Here is a 13641-nt window from a genome sequence, read left to right on the forward strand (position 1 = left end):
CTGATGATTGTAATGTCTTCAACATTTACCATAACCTCATAAAAACTGACAAATATTTCACTCCTAGTAGACACAAGAATAATTAATAAAATTACCAAGTTCACATAGAAATTGTGCTTGGTTCCAAGTAGCTCATAGCTCTGATATTGTAGGGAAAAAAAATCTACTATTCTTTAATAGTAGTTTATGTTCAGATTCACCCACTTTTGCTGAACAAAATAATGTTGAAACATGGTAGTTTTCCCTTTCTTCCCTCGTGTATTTTCTACTGACACTAAGAAAAGGCATATTTAAAGCCATGCCTATATTTACAGAAGTAGGGAAGCTAACAGTTCTAATTTTTCAATGTAGGCCCTAAATAGACATTCTAAGCTACATGAAATACATATATAGATTTAAATTACACTTTCTAAACTATTATGAAAATAAGTACAATACAATGGCAAATTGCTTAAATACAAATTTTCTGAAAATTTTGGGCTCTAATATAATAAACTCAGTTTCTCCAAGCGTATTATGATTCACTATTTAGGTCTTCTGTCAAATACAAGAATACTTGACAAGCATGCCCACACTGTGGCAGAGCTTTACTTTAGAAACTTTTAAAGTATTTTTCGCTGATAGACTTTATGACTCCTCTCTATCCTTTACATCAATCTCCATAAATGTTAGGTCAGCGTGAGACACTGGAGTAATTACTTGCAATGTACCTAGGGTCAAGATACTCACTTGAAAATAGCCCATTTCACTCTTAGCATGTGTGTTCATCTCCTAGTACAGATGATTAGTATCATCAAACCTCTTTAGGTGTAAGTTGCTTTTCTTTCTCTTAGGAGAAGGATGCCAATTCTTTGTTGTGAGGGTATGTATTTTTTGGAGCTGTAAATCAGCTTCAGATAATGGACAGGAAGATCCAGTGCTTGACTTTATGTATTTTTCTTGCTTGTGTTCCTGTAACTTTTTTCCCTGACCTGACTCACAATTCTGTCTGGCACTCTTCTTCCTAATGCTGTTAAGTGGCAGAGCAACATAAACTGCTTTAAAAAAGAAGGGTCAAATTAATATAACTCATGAATTGATAAGAAACAAAAAATCCTAACATTCTCTATTGTATTTAAAGAAATGAAACAATCTGTGCTTTTCTGAGTCCTCCAAGCCCTAAGAAAGCTAGGAAATTGTTTGATATGAAAATAATTAATACTTCAGCTGGATAGCAGAGATAATTGATTGAGAAATAACATTTCACCTGAGTATCATTTTTGAGGTAACTTAGTGGCTAATAAAGTGCATGGAATACAAAATAGATCTCAGTGAAGAATATGGAGATGCATTCAGATTAGTGTGGATCTGTCTTTTCTGGATCTGAAGTGTCTGAGTAATACATAAGGACAGAAGCATTCTGGATGTCTCACAAAAATGACTTCTGTAATTTCATATGTATCAGCAATAAGTGTTTTGGCAGCCATAACCATAATTGTTTAGAACTACCAAACATGTCAGTAACCAAATGAAACTGTAGGGACCTACCTACAGTGATGGTTTTCTTGCAAGATTAAGGAAGGTTAGACAAGAAGTTTATATTCACATCCTTCCCTCTGCTTAGACTCCAGGGCCTCTGCTTATCTACTGCCCTTTTATTCAATGCAGCTGACACTAGTTATCTCCCCTGTGATTTTTGGGGTTGGATCGTAAGTTGGATGCTTATTACAAATAATTCCCTCAGATAATTTTTTCAGATATAATGTAAAACATATTGCCAAAGGAAAAAAAATTATTCAGTTACAGATGTTAGTAAGTGAAACAAGGCAGTGAGCACTGCTAGGATGTGCTGCTTTAGAATTTTTTAAGAAACATACAAACTAGAGATAATTTGCAGGAGAGTTTTAGTTATAATTTTAAAGTTCTTAAGTGTTCCTGTTTTGCACAATTCTTTAATGTGTTGTAAGTGCTCTCTTGGAAATGAGGAGCATTAGTGCATGAAAATGCAAGAGCTTCTGGGTTAAACATCCTACCTTGACACGGCAGGTGGAAAGATAAGTTCATAGAATGACTTCTGTGTCAGCTGAGGAGATTTCAGTTTCTGCTCACCCATCTGGCTGTTCTTGCAAAATTATACTGGTAGTTTTAGGCAGGCTTTTAAAGCCAATGAAAGGAAGAAGTCTGTGTCTTTTTAGTGAGATTGAAAAAGGTAGGCAAATTATAACAATGGCTCCACAAAGAATATTTTATGTTCCTTACTTTCTTCCCTACCTTTCCATGACAATCCAATTGCAAGCATGCTTTTGTAAAGACATAGTTTTAATGTAATGATGGCCAAATATGACCAGCTTGTTCTGGTGGAAATAAAACTGGTAATTTAGTCAGAAATGTGTTTCCATCTGCAATCCTGCCCACAGGAGAGCAAGTTACTGGACTGTAATGGCATGCTGCCACTACCATCTTTGGAAATGATGACAGTGGTTGTAAAACTCTTCTGCAAACATCAGAAAAAGTTACCTGCACCTCATGATCACATTCCCCTTAAATTCAGAAGCAAGGACAAGTAGAAAAGCCTTCTTGGAAAGGGATGGATGATTTAGGAGAATGAATATTTGTAAAGCTCATTGGAAAGGCATTGATTGAGTTCCCATGTGCATCAGAAATTATGACTTCCATTCACAGACATGCTTTTTATCAGGCATATCACTGCCACTGTCACCAACATTGTCTTTTTCACAAGCAGAGCAGGTAGAAGGAAGATTGTTAAACTATGAAGTTTGTTCTTTTACTTATACACTCAAAAGATAAAAATTTCATTTCCCAGAGAACTGAAGTCTGTAAGATTTTTAACAAATGGAATACGCTAACTAGAGATAAGCTGAATATAAGAATCATCCAAATAGTTTCTATAAAAGAGTAATTCATGGAGATTATTAAAAAATAAGGTTCTCTGTTTTCAGAAATGGTACAGAGACATTTGAAGAATGAATGTTTCTGTTTGAAGTACCCTAAATTCTAGGAAATAATTGCCACTGAGAAAAGGTAAATAAAACATGTTTTTAATTGTAAAATTCTGGTTCAGTTTGTTGCACAGGACATCTAAATTCTTTCATCTCCTAATACAAATGGATTTTGATAAGATCATAAGAAATAACACTGGTCTGAAAGTTTCATTGCATTATGTACATTTCTCAGATGAATTGATTAAAGCTATGTTTTTATAAGCAAGGGACACCCTTTATTTATATAATAGTCTAAGGTATCAGTTAGACTTTTGCAGTGTATAATACAGTATATGGCTTCTGCATTTGTGAGATAGCACAAACTGAGCCAGATACATGCGGGCATTGCTGCAGAATATCTATTCCATAGGGACATACCCCATAGGTGAGGCAGCCATGCATTTTTGATGATGAAGTCCTTCCTGATCCTGTAGGAATCATCCATCCTTCACTGATGTTCTTTATTTTTGGAAGGAATGGTTGCCAACACCTTTCACTTGTAGGTTGTTATGATCATCTGAAGAGGTGAAATAGTATTCAGTATATTGAAATTCAGGGTAACATTAAACTCTTGGGGCATTATACCACAATCTGGAGCAATATGTTCAGATTAATATAACACAACTGCACTGATTTCAGTGAATAAAGTGGCATGAGCTGGTATGAAGTGGTATTTTCATCTGAAAAAAGGTCAGTTTCTTTGCTACTACTTCTTGTATGTTCTTGCGTCAGCCCTAAATGTTAACAGAAAATCAAAACTGAGTGCCTCAATCCATTTGTTTTCCTGAATGATGAGTAAGAAATCAGAGTCAGTCCTTTTAGCATACAGAAGACTTCAAAGACAGACTTTTCTGTATGATTCTGGGAGTTCAGAATCTCAGTTTTGGCACTGTTTTAATTACTTCTCTGTCTCATTATCAGGGAAGTTCCAGTGTCTCTCACTATCTGCCCCTCTGATTTTGTAAGCTTTTGAGAAAGAGTAAATTTGAATAAATCTTAATATTTTGAAAAATAAGAAATGAGGGAAGAAATTTTTCTCTCCAAGTGATTGAATGGAAATTGATCAAAGACTAAGAACATAGAGTTTTATAATAACAAGAATAAGGATTCTTTAAGATATTTTTTTACTAGGGTCATATAATTTTTCTTGAAAGTTAATTTCTTTCCTGAAAATCTCTTTTGGCCAAGTTCCATCCAGAGGTTTCTTATTTTATTTTCTGCTGATTTTTAATTGTTCTTCATTGTGACCTTCTTTGACAAAGCAAAGCTCTAACAGGGGCGATTCAAGTCCCTCTGTGAGTAGATACAGAGAGGGAGTGTCTGTACAGGATGATCCTAGGAATTGCAAAACCCACGTTCTACTTGAATTATCATTGATTGCACTGTGCCTATATATAGTGTATTGTTACAGCAACAGTACCTATTCTTAGTCCTTTTTTACTAATCCAAGAGTCTGCACTGTAATAAATATTCCATATCCAGGTACCATACCAAATAAAGGCTTGAGTGCTCTGTATTTGTCTTGTAATAATACTGTTATGTTTTCTTTAAAAGCTTTAGTAAACCAATAAAATACTTCCAAAAATCCATAAAAGGCAAGAGGGTTATGTCATTGTGCTGTATTATGAGACCTGAATAAATTAAACAGAACTTAACTGACTTTCTACTTAGGAGTTCTCCTGCACTGTGTTCTTTTAGGTCCAACGCGATTGCTGTAAAGGTGACATTATGTTTTAAGCTATATATGATGCTGTAGAAAAGTAATGGCCTGTTTCTCTCCTATTCTTTTGGGCAGTTTTGGTATGAATCATGATGGAATTGGCAATTCCTGTGGGACCAAAGGTCATGAAGCAGCAAAGCTAATGGCAGCTCATATTACAGCAAACACCAATCCTTTCTCCTGGTCAGCTTGCAGTCGGGATTACATCACCAGCTTTTTAGAGTAAGTAATCTCTCAAGAAAAATGAGTTTTCAAAAAATTGACACCGTTTGGGATCAGTTGTAGCAATATACTGACCTGTTCTGATGGTTTACGTTTTTATAATGAATAGACAGAAATACAGTGAGTCATTTAAAACTCCTTATTTCTGTAGGGCATTATTTCAATGTAATGGCAAAAGCTTGTTTTGCTCCATTCACCACCTTAGCAGTTCTCCACTACTTTTAATCTTCTTAAAAGATTCTGAAGTTCTGATCATACCTCATTACTTCATCTGAGAGTGGGAAATAAAACAGGGCAGGATTTGTCTATGGATCATGTTTTGTTAGCATACATAATGTGAGGGAATCTAATGAAGGGAAGATGGTCATAGCCCTGTTTGTTTTACATTTCATTTGTCAGATATTTTTCATGCAATCTTGTGGGTTTTTACCTATCAATGTTCTTTGGTACTATGGCCGAGAATATAAAGATTACGGAAGAGGATGGCATAGATCTTTATATTAGTACCTTAAAATTCTGAAAACCTCTACTTCTGTGGTGATTTTATCCAGAAGTAGTTTGCTACCTGAAATTTCAGTATGAAAAAAATCAGACAATCAAAATACATCATTCACAGAAATGTATCAATATATACATTTATATCTATTGATGATTCATAATGAAGCTTTGTATGTGTTTTAAATTTTGAAGACAAGTACATATTACCACGAGTTCACTGAGAACAGATTCTTAGCAGATTTGTTTAGATGCTGAAAGATAGTCTTTATTGGAAGCAAATAACAGTTAGTTGGCAGCTTCAGTGTCATTAGTGCAATCCTGCCCTTTAGAAATACAGGTTGTTCAGAAATTCAGACACTTTCTGTATTTTAAGAGAGGGACTTTAACCAGTCAATTGTCTAACCGTGAGGCTACTAAGAAATTAACATCTCCTTTTCTTTTAGGGATCTAACTTCAGAATAAGATGCTGTCTTCTGTATCTTTTCTGAAGGGACTCATCTAGACCCAAGCCTTTAGGTTTGTTCAAATGTAGTTTTCCACAGGATGCAGAGAATCACTGACTGTCAAGGTGCTTGAACTTCTGTAGAGTCAGTGGGCAGACACTAACATTTAAGTATTGGTGCTATTCAGAGGAAGAAAATTTCTCATCAGTTACTGTAATAGGTTTAAGGCATTTTTTATCACAACTCTGAACCTTGCACCTACACAGTTTCATATACTGGCATGTTTAAGATGAATATTTTCGTCTAAACTAAAGCAGTAAATGAGTAAATCATCTTTACCATGTATGTGTGGTACAGATTTCTCACAATATAATTTCATTTGCTAAGGGGATATATATATATATATATATATATATATGTATGTATTAATTTAACTCTAGCATTATTTAAAAAAAATATACATAGCTATTTTGTTTTATAATTACCAATTACTTATGTTAATTCAATGCTGTTCCTCTTAGTAGTCTTTCTAAAATGTCATTGCAGTCTGGTTTTTTAACTGTGAAAAAGAATATGGTTTTCATATATATCCTGTGATATAATAATATCTGAGATTATTTCACAGCTTTGTAGTTCTAACTGTAAGCTTACTGTTCAGGTATTTCTTTGTAGTATTTGGGAGCTTGTTCTTCTTGTTATACTTCTGCTGTTCTCTGTCTTGTTTACTTCTATTTGTTGCTTTTTGCCAAAAAACTAAATTTTGATCCCATAATTGTCCTGACAATAAGTTGACTGTTAATGAGGACATAATTCAGCATAAAGTGAAGAAGTTATTTCTTATCTATGGATTTAAAGGAAAGGAACATGATAAAATTTCTGTGTGTGTGTGTTATTCTGCAAATATAATAGAGCTGAACATTTGTTCAGAATGCTCCTGCACAGTTTCAAATTTTAGCCTGATGCATGCAGTGGTCTTTTGAATTTTTAGTGCCAATTAAAAACATTTTTATGTTGAGCATTTTTACCCTGTTTTTTTTAATTTATGTAGTTTATTATTTACTGTTAGCATCTCTATTATTCTTTTCCATTCCATAGGTTGATTTATGTTTAATTTTGAAATCTGTGGGGTTGCAGTGAAATTGTAGTTGTATTGCTATAAAGCCAGAAGTACTCTGTTGAATCTGGTTCCATAGTTCTAATCTCCTCAGGTTTTTTGAGATACTTCTCTATCATTGCCAGTGTTTGCAACTCTACTGAAAATACTACCAAAAATGAATTTCACAAAAATAATCATTACTGAAGTTACTAAGTGATATTTGTACTAGAGAAAAACAACAACCTATGCATAGGAGATTCAATGATAAATTATTTTTCATAGTACTTCAGCTGTATTTTTGTAACCTGGAATAAAGATGCTATTTTTTTTCAAAGCCACCTTGGACACATATAATGTTACACATCACAATTTTTGTAGATTTTTCTGTTGTATAGAATACAGTGTTATATATAACTTTAATATAACTTTTCTTTCATCTACTAATCCTGGAATCTGTTTTCAAAAATGTCAGATTTCTCAAACATGATCTATTCATTATAAATCTGTGCTTATTCTTGTTTGTGGATCTAATATCCTATAAATGAATTGATAGTTTTTTCCTTAAAATATTTGATTTATTATTTCATAAGGTAGATAGTCTCTAAAACTGTACTTTGTTTCTCTAGTTTCTAGTTTACTCACCAGATTTTATACAATCTCAATGACAACAGGCATCTGTTAGAGTAAAACATACCTTCAGGACAACTGCCAGAACCCAAAATCTCTTTTTACCCATTCACACCTTTCATTAAGACAGGGCAGCTCTGAGAGCAGCTATATTTCAGTTGCAGGTAGTAAACAGTTAGCAAGAATCAAAAAAATAATAGCAAGTTTCATGTGGCAACATATCTGTGATTGCTTTTAGAAGAGTCTGCATCCTCACAGAAAAATTTTTTTTTTCCCTTAATTTTTCTTGATGACTTAGCAACGGGTGAGAAAAATGCTGATTTAGATCTTTAGAGGCCAAGCTGGTTTGGAATTCATTTAGCTGTGTGTAACAAGACAGGTAGGACTTGAGGGTATTAAATGCAGATAACCAAGCAGAAACCAGGTCTGTGAGACCTTTTAAGTGTATATCTTTGGACCTTTGCCCACGTTTGGGCCATACTGTCATGGTACCATGTTAATGCAACTGGAATGAGTTTTGATAGAATTTCATTACACATTCACAGTATTTTATGGTAAGGAAGGCTAATGTGAATTTACTAGTTACCAGCTCAGGTCACCGCTTGCTACAGCAGTTTTACACTGAGTAGTAGCCATGAAGTATCACCTGGAGGGTTCAGTCAGATAGTAGTTGGGAAAGCAAATTATTTTTCAGGAGTGCTGGAAAAAGGATGAATATGGCTCAAAGGCTGACATAAGACAAAACAAACTTGTAATGCTAATAGGTCTACCAAAACTCTCAGCAAGGATGATCAACCAGCCCAGATACTGAAATGGCAAAAGGAAATACTTCTTTTCTGGATAAAACATTCCTTGAAGCACATAAAAGCTCTTGTCTGCCAAGCTTAAAATAGCTGTTGTCTATCAAGCTTTTAGGTACAGTGAAAGATTGACATTATTCAGTTTATCAACTGAATTGTTCATAAGTGCTTTGCAATGGCTTTAATTTCACTAACATTATATGGAACTAATTACTGTAGTATTGTCTGAGAATTGGAGGCTCGGAGGGCAGTCTCAGGGGACAGAGATTTCTGTGAAATGAGTAGAAATCTGTAATATCTATTCATAGGAGAAAAGAACCAAGCCTGAAATTTTAGTGGCTGAAAAACAATTAGTATGAATTTAATTCTGTTCAACATGTGTGTGTGTGTATATAACTTCTACATTTTGTTATAAAAAAACTGTGTGATTTCTGGAATCATAGTTTGTTTTTCTTGTGCAGTAATAGGAGAGGAGTTAAGAGAAGCAAGATGGCCAGCTCTGTCTTTCAAAGGCAGGGTTGTCTTTTGAAGATAGAAGAGAACCAAGAATCTTAAATTATTTCATTAAGATCTATCACAGGAAATTCTTGGAGACACTCTATGATTGCCATACAGCAGGATTTAGATCTTAGACTACAACTTTCTAACTCTGGAAGGGAGCCAAAACTATCTTGGTCCAAGCAAGCCCATGCAGACAATATAGGGAAAGTAAAAAAGCCATCATTCAGTGTTCTGGTCCAGATATCATCTGCCCAAGAATCTTAAATGTACAAGTGGATATGCAAGGTAAATATAGGATATGTCTACATATACCTCTTATATTATCTATGGCACACTGGCCAGTTCCCTCATACTCCAGAAATGTAAAGTAACTTCTGAAAAAAAGTATAAACCAAAAATAGCTTTGAAAGATAAGATCAGATCAATCTTATAAAAATTTAATATCTCTTTCTACAAATCAGTGGACAAAATTTGCATGTGTTGACCTATATTTTGGATTATAATTTGCTTATTTTCTTTAAATTATACTAAGATTTAAATTATTTTTTACTAACAGGCAATGAAATAAAAGAAATGTGCCCTCTTTTGGTATAGATTTCTGAAACTTTGAAAGTCTTATGTTTTACTTAAAAGACTCTTTAGTTGATAAAAAGATCTAAGAGTTTCTGTAATTATGGGATAGCAGTATGGCCTTGAGTGTTGACTTTGCAAGTATTACTCTTTGTCTACCTTTTGATTTATTTAAATAGAAGGAAATTGTAAAGGACAAAATCAGCCTCAGATTTCCATTAACTTATTTGTAGAATATCTGATGAAATAATTGATTGGTCCAGTATTTTAAATGTTAGTATCTCATGAACTCTTAAAATTGGATTTTGGTAGGAGGATGATTATGATAGATGAACAAAGAGATTTTTCCTTATACAGCTGCTGGATATTCCAATGAATAAAATTTAGCTTTGGAACACAGGAAAGCATGGGGGATAGTATGCATTAAAGAAACAGCAAATTACTACCTCCAAGCAAAGGAGCTCCAAGGAACATTGAGTGTGATGAAAAGATTGTGCAAAATTGCAGAGTCTTTTGTATAAAATAGATACTAAGACAGAGCCAACCTTGGCATAAAATAATGGAAAGAACTAGATTTTATCAGAAGAGTGAGAGGTAAATCTGAATTTCCGTAACATTCAAGAAAGTTTTTATTTAGTAATTGCATTTGGCTTGATTTAATTGAAAGTACACCAAATCCAAATCTCAGTCTGTTACTTATGTCCAGATTCTACAAATATTTATGCCTAGATCTGTAGACTACTGAGCAATGTGCAGAGTTGACCCATTAATGTCAAGTAAAGCAGCTTTTGTAACTTGTAGAGAACTGTAACCTAGTGCTTCTAAGAGATCAATTTATACTTATAAATATGAAGTAGGGATTCTGTTTGGAGTCAGATATATTGGCATGTAAATAATTAATGGTATGTATATGTAAAAATGCTCTCTGTTTTTGTTAATAATTTTCACTATTGCCTTTTTCATATTTTATTACTAATTTGGGATCAGAATTAAATAAAACATTATGTATGATAGTTTATGTATTTATGTGTATGATTGTTTAGCTATAACAGGTATTCACAAATATTCACAAATATTACATTTAATTTGTGATCATTAAGTGTAGCTTGCATTATAGTCCACATAATTATTATGAATGAAGTCATTGGGTGACATTCAAAACCAATTTTCAGAGCCAGTGTTCTGGGATATTTTCTTCAGCCATTGAAGGAGTTGGGTTATACTATGTAAGTAGGAATATTTGGGAATAGATACTGTAATAGGAACATAAACCCTGAGAGATCTACATCCATGATTTTTGCTTTTTCTCTTTATTGGTCTTGAATGCAACTGTGATATCTGTGCTGAGGTGGTGATCCTGAGTTTTGTATTCAGTCTGTAAAGATTTAATCCCTGGTTGATATTAATTTGGTTGATCAGTTAGTAGTGATCACAGCCTGAAATCTTAAGCTTTCCTAGAATGTTCTAGTATCCTTGTTATCCTTTCAAACAGAAGAGTAATTTGCTGTCATGTGATGTTAAAATACAAAAAAAAAAAGTTTAAATTATATTGTAGAGTGTTTTAAAATGATCTCTGGAGACACTACACTGGAATACTGGGCTGAAATGACATCAAGCTTAGCTATTTTGTAATTGAAACAAGTCCCAGTATGTCCCATAAAACTTCACAAAATTAACCTAAAGTTAGAAAATGAGAAAAACTGTGAGTACTATTAGTACCTTGTACAGTAATAGAATGTAATGGTCAGTTCGAGGTCATCTTATTTCTGTTGTAGACATTAAAGATTTATCCACGCCATGTTCAAAAATGCAAATGCTCTGCAGGGATATCCTGTAGATTTTTTGACTTGGTGTATATACTACCTGATAAAGTAGAAGATAAAATCACATAGCATAAAAGCAATTATAAGTAGAAATTTTCTAAAAATTGGGGCATTCTTTCCAATCCTTTTTTACATCTACGCTTTTATATGCCTGACTGATAATAACGATTAGATCTCTGTTTATAAAGTTCTCCAAAACCATGAATCTTCTTGGACCCTTTTGGTTCATTCCCCTAGATTTAACATAATTTTTTTTCTCAAGTATCTGGGCTTTGCTTTGATGGAACAAAGAAAGAGAGAACAGGGAAATACACACAAGAGCACAAGAGTATTGGACCATTCCCAAGTCCTGTAAAAGTTTTCTGGAAAGGTTAAATGATCCTCAGCCTGTATTCATTCTTTGCACAGCTTTGGTCAGACCTTTCATTACCAATGGAAAGTCTCTGGTTTTATTAATGTGTTTATAAAGACCATGCCATTTCTTTTCCACGATACTTCAGTTCCTGCAATGCAGTATCAAGGGTCAGTTTTGCTCAGCTGCTTGAGATAAATAATAGAACTGAAGCAGAGGGAAAGTCAGAAATAAATTTTCAGTCTAGAGGTCGTGATATAATGTAGCTAGTAAGAGAACAACTTCTCAGTAGTACTTTTCCCAATTACTACAACAATTTTTCATTATGCTGCAAATCTGGTAATTAGAGCAGAAGAGTAATATTTTTGTATTCAATGCAAGGATTTATGACTTGCTTTTCTGCCATTGTATGTCTTGTAGATTTGAATTTACAAATTTAAAGATTTAGAATGGGTTCTGTAATCTAATTTGGGCAGGGGTACATATGCCTGTGGAGGGAAGTCACCAAAGGTAATGGAGTTTTTTCAAATGCTGTGCCCTCAGCTGTCTGTTTACAAGATAGCAGTTTACAGTCATCTTGTAATCTACAGTATTGGAATCTATGGAAGTGTTCCCATTATATGGCAATACTAGCTCAAGCTGTGCCAAATGCTAAACTTCTCACTGCTTGTTTAAGGAAAGATGCTATCTGTAGTTCAGTCCAGATGCGGAAAAATCAGCTGTATATCAGTTCTTTTAATATTGGAATTATTAACATGCATTCCTCATACATGCAAAATACAACACTGACATATTTGAAAAGATTGAAGGATATTTTCCCAGTTTCTGCTGCTAGAAAATAGATATACTTGCAGCAATTACATGAGGTAGAGGGGAAAATACATGATTTTTTTTATGCCAGAACCACACAGTTGATATTTTAAAAGTAGATTTCAACTGAGTGGATGCGTGGGTATGGTGTGTGTGCAGGCATGCAGGTGAATCACACCAAAATCCTTGGAATTTGTCATCAAATACTGTATTTTTTCCAGTATTTACCTGGTTCTTGCATTAGTTGCTATTTGCCACCTTCTAAAGGTTGGCAGAGGTTGTTCCTTCATTTCTCCAAAGGATCTTTTCTAGTATTTCGAAGACTTGATCACAATAGATTTAAAATAAGAACATAAAATGTGTAGTTAAATGACGCTTTTTGCTCTTTTTTTATCTGCAGATGAAAAGTATAGAAAATTGGACATCTCCAAAAAACAGTGTAGAACATTCACTTCTGAAATTACGTTCCTTTGGCAAGGTGCATGGAAAAGATTTGGAAAAAAACAGAACATAAGTGCTGGCAAAATTGGTAGGAATGTCGGAAAAAAATTTTAAGTGTTGCCATAAGAATTCTTTGAAAATCCTCACTTATTCACATGTGAAATGAAAGTAAAAAAGCATCTGTCCTCTTTTATGCACACTGACCCAATAAAACTGAATAATTGTATTTAGCAAAGTACAAAGTTTTCTAAACAGACCTCAGTCTGGTTTTGGCTTTCTTTGTCATTTATTCCACTACACTAAAATATTGTGGTTGAATATGGGCATATTTTGGGAAAAAATCATCAACCACTGAACAAAACAGTGAATATAAAAAGAAGAAAATATTGAAGTTTGCAAAGATGATTCTTTTGGTTCCAACATGAATTTTTTAGGACTAACTATCAGTACAGTAAAAAAAGATCTTGGACCCATACAATTTTTTTCACTATCGTAGTATAGATAAACTTGAAGTTCCTGCAGAATTTTTACCTCCGTAACCATTTTCTTCCCTCGAATGGAAGAAAAGCTTGCATGTTAAGGTCCTGATCTGATAAACATTTTGTCATGTTGAAACTTGAATGTGTTTTAGTTTTACGAAAACCAGTTGAGCTGCTTCTATCCATAAGATTATATTTTGCTGTTTGAAGGAATCAGAAGGGTAATTTCAAATTTTAAACTGAATTTCTTGCATTTGCTTGTTTTGTTTTTTTTTTTC

At 33.8% G+C, this 13641-nt stretch overlaps 1 protein-coding gene across 2 annotated transcripts in view; it reads left to right on the forward strand.

The window, feature by feature from the left end:
* ADAMTS6 (ADAM metallopeptidase with thrombospondin type 1 motif 6) overlaps positions 1-13641 on the forward strand; it is a 134944-nt gene that overhangs the window by 66044 nt on the left and 55259 nt on the right. For both annotated transcript variants that reach the window (XM_058823914.1, XM_058823915.1), the window contains exon 9: positions 4777-4923. In XM_058823914.1, the coding sequence (XP_058679897.1) occupies positions 4777-4923 (147 nt within the window). The remainder of the gene's footprint in view (positions 1-4776; positions 4924-13641) is intronic.

Source organism: Ammospiza caudacuta, chromosome Z (genome assembly GCF_027887145.1).
Source record: "Ammospiza caudacuta isolate bAmmCau1 chromosome Z, bAmmCau1.pri, whole genome shotgun sequence".
In the NCBI taxonomy this organism is placed as follows: Eukaryota; Metazoa; Chordata; class Aves; order Passeriformes; family Passerellidae; genus Ammospiza; species Ammospiza caudacuta.